Raw genomic sequence first — 3,664 nt, 5'->3', positions numbered from 1 at the left:
AGATAAATAAAACAAGAAAATTTGGAATTTAAATCACTTAATTTGCTAAGATTAAAAGCAAATTTACAGCTGAAAAACAAGTTAATTTCAATCCTATCAATTTGTTACCATAGGTTAATTTATCATTTAGTTATTAATTTTGGTAAAAGGGTTCTCCTATTAGGAGTTAGATTGTATTTTACCCTTCTACTTTAAAAAATGGACAAATTAGTCCTCGTACATTAGATCAAAGAGTAAACCGGTCATTCTGTTAAAATTTTCATCTATTTTTGTTGTTAAAAATCGATCCCTATACGACATGGGGTACACGTGACACTTCACATGTCACTGTCTAGTTATTCCAACAACCTCCCCAGTATTTTAATCGTATAAATGGTTGAAATTTTTAATAGGAACGACCAATTTTCTCTTTATTTTAATGTATAGAGACTAGTTTGTCTTTTTTTAGTAGAGAGAAGAAAATATAATCTGACTCTTAATATAGGGATTTCTATAATGCTTTCGCCACTAATTTCTAATTAAGAATCATGCTACAATCACTCTAAAAGTAGTGAATTTTTCATGAGCAGATCATGAAAACTCTTATTGTAGTTAGCCAAAATCATTATCTAAGTATTGAGCTAATTTATGATCCACTAAAACATAATCTAAAATTTCCAAGCAAAGGTCAACCATTGATCATCAATCATGGAAGAAAACACCCATTAATTTCTTCATAAAACCAAACATGAATACAAATACTTTTGATCTCTTAATATAATAGGAAAACAAGCTATGAAAGAAACCCATTCTTTCAAGAAACATATATATATATAAGCAGAATGCAAATATATAGGTAGATTACATGATTAAAGCCTTCCATTTATACAAACATGAGAAGTGATTTTATTTAATAAAGCTACATATATATTATGCTCCATTGAAAGGAGGAGGTGATGAACAGTCACAAGCTACCTCAGTTTCAACTTCCCTTCTATGGAAATTCCTATGGCAGCCGCAAGCAGCACAAGTAAGGGCTGCAGTTGTTCCTTCTTCACCGCTGGCCATGAATTCCCGGCACCCATCAACAGCATAACCTCCGACCCCAGCGGCATGGTTCTTTTGGCACTCTGCATATCTCACACTTCTACTTGTCAACGATGAATTGGTGCTGCTGCTTCTTGGTGGCTCCTCCCTTCTCAGTACCACTTGTCGCTTCCTCATTTTCGTTGATCGATTCCCAAATCGTACTGAAAACCAATAATCAAATTTCGATCAATGATCAAACACAAAAAGAAAAACGCATAAAAAGGTCATAAAAAGGGAAGTAAAAAAAATGAGAGAAATTTCAGAATACTATACTAAGAGAAGGAGAACCTTTTAGTCTCATGTATTGGCCATAGCCCTAACCCTAAATTACATATTTATAGCATAGCTTCTTACTTGAGAATGGGTATTTCTGATTGGTTCTTATTTAATTTCTCAATAGTAAACCCTAGACTGGTCGTTGCGAAATGATTCTCTAAACTGCCTTAACAACACATTAGAGTTTAGTGTTATATATATATATATATTAAAGCTATTGCCATTAAGCTAAGGCAAACCCTAAAATGATGATAAAAACTTTTTACTTTTTTATTTTATTCAAAACAGTGATTGGTTTTAAAGGGAAAATGAATAGCTAAGCTTTAGCTTTTTTTTATTTATTATCTTTTCTTAACTTAATTTATACGGTCTCACTAGGAATGATGGAATTCATGTGATGAATTTTAAACCGATCCATTTTTAATGAAGTGGTCATGGTAATTGCTTGTCCTAGCTATCATCTTGTTTCACTATACGAAATATCATTTTATTCTTATATATAGATTATTAAATGGGTAAAAATATAATAATATATTATAAAAAATCTATATGTTTTACGTTGAAATATTTAGTTAACTTTCAAAAGATTGAAAATATTAAAGATAAATAGTAAAAATTAAATTGAAGCAAAATGAGAGAGGACTGGGATGGATGCATTCAACATTCATTGACAGTAATTTTCAAAATTAATATCCATAATAAAGCGAGGTGAGTGATGAAATAAAGCATATCAACAATGGAACCATAGTGAATTTAGCAACATCTCCCTACCTTGTTCCATTGCCATGATCCCAAGTGTGGCCCAGATGTCAAAAGGCTTTGCTTTAGTGCTTTGATACAATGCCAACATCAAATTGTCTTTAGTTTGACCTAAAAACGTGACTTATCTTCTCAAATCTTGCTTTGTAACCTTTGCCAAACCTATAGGGGAAAAAAACCCAACTTCTTGCTTGCTTAATTTGCATGTAAACAGATTTTGAACATATATACACGAAAACACTAAATGACCCTTTGTTTTTTTCCATTAAATTGAAAATATCAAAGAGTTTTACATTTCAAATCTGTTTGAAGTTCAAAGTAATGCTACTTTGAGTTAATGCATGGAGGCTTCTGAAATGAAGTACTAAATCTTGAATTTTCATATGAATGTAGTATGATAATTCTTAGTATTTGTTTTTTGATATAATGTCTAAAATTACTTGTAGCCTCTCAGAGGATAATGTGTTTCATCGTACTCGAATCCACGTTCTTTTATACTGGCATCAACATAGATTCAATCTGCTTTTAATTAATTTTTTAAAGTACTAATCTCAAATGTACATTTATAGTACAAGGTCCGTACATGGAATTGAAATGTATTTAGGTTTGTGCAGCTATCAAATCATATGGATAAAATAAGTGACGCCCAAAGGTTTCTTTCATTAGACTAAAATTTGAAGGTGGAAGCACATGGTTTTTACGCTAACATTTTCATGTGTCTTCAATGTTATTTACCAAACTTCATATCTTTTTTTGTACTGTGAAGAGGCTTTTCAAGATATTTTCCTTATCTTTAGGAGACTTTTAATGTTATTTACCAAACTTAATATCATGTATAGTTCGCAGAGGTTTGAAGATATTTTTCTTTCTTTGAGGTTATTGGGATAATTTTCTACTAGGAAAATGGTGAGACAAAGTGTTTGCTTTGCTCCATCTATGTAATTCTTCATGTAAATAAAACGGCACAGCTCTTTAGATATTTTTATATAAATTGATGTTATCAAAATTTTTGTGATTTATTAGTTACTAATTTAATGAGAATGACTAAATATTGAATGTTAATGTATTTATTTTCTAGTCACAAGTCGAGTAGTTATTTGATATATAGTTTATGAAGTTTTTAGACTTTACGAGCGAGTTAAAGATTGACAAGTGTCTCTTTTATTTATAGATATATTTTAAAATATATCTTATACGATACTTGCCACATCCTTAACTCGCTTGTGGAGTCTAAAAAACTCTATAGGCCATGTATTATATAATTTTCCTTATTGAAAGGGTAATTATTTGATACATTGCCTTGTGGAGTTTCCACAAGTGGGTTAAAGATGTAACAAGTGTTCCTTTTATTTATATATTAATTTTTATTTACTTTTTTAGTATGCCCTATAGAACACATGTCACACTCTTAATTCACTTGGATAGTCCAAAAAACTCTATAGATTGTATATGAGATTGTTTTCCTTATTAAAAAAGTAATTATTCTATACACGATCAAAAAAACTTTTAGGCTCTACAAATAAAATTAGAAAAGTAACACGTGTCATATTTTTATATAATT

The 3,664-nt window shown here is 30.3% G+C and overlaps 1 protein-coding gene across 3 annotated transcripts; it reads right to left on the bottom strand.

The window, feature by feature from the left end:
- Positions 1-688: 688 nt before the first annotated feature.
- Positions 689-1,554, bottom strand: LOC107956890 (mini zinc finger protein 2). 3 transcript variants are annotated; one of them, XM_016892377.2, is made up of 2 exons: positions 1,423-1,554; positions 689-1,229 (listed from the first exon to the last, which is right to left on the bottom strand). In XM_016892377.2, the coding sequence occupies exon 2, from the start codon at positions 1,201-1,203 to the stop codon at positions 910-912; it is 294 nt and encodes a 97-aa protein (XP_016747866.1). In that variant the 5' UTR covers positions 1,204-1,229; positions 1,423-1,554; the 3' UTR covers positions 689-909. The 3 variants fall into 3 exon arrangements, with proteins under 3 accessions (XP_016747866.1, XP_016747865.1, XP_016747864.1); XM_016892376.2 differs by having other exon boundaries at positions 1,357-1,517; XM_016892375.2 differs by having other exon boundaries at positions 1,342-1,514.
- Between the last annotated feature and the right edge of the window lie 2,110 nt (positions 1,555-3,664).

This window comes from Gossypium hirsutum, chromosome A07, assembly GCF_007990345.1.
Source record: "Gossypium hirsutum isolate 1008001.06 chromosome A07, Gossypium_hirsutum_v2.1, whole genome shotgun sequence".
Taxonomy (NCBI): Eukaryota; Viridiplantae; Streptophyta; class Magnoliopsida; order Malvales; family Malvaceae; genus Gossypium; species Gossypium hirsutum.
The sequence above is the reverse complement of the archived record's forward strand: the minus strand, read 5'-3'. Positions and strand labels throughout refer to the sequence as shown.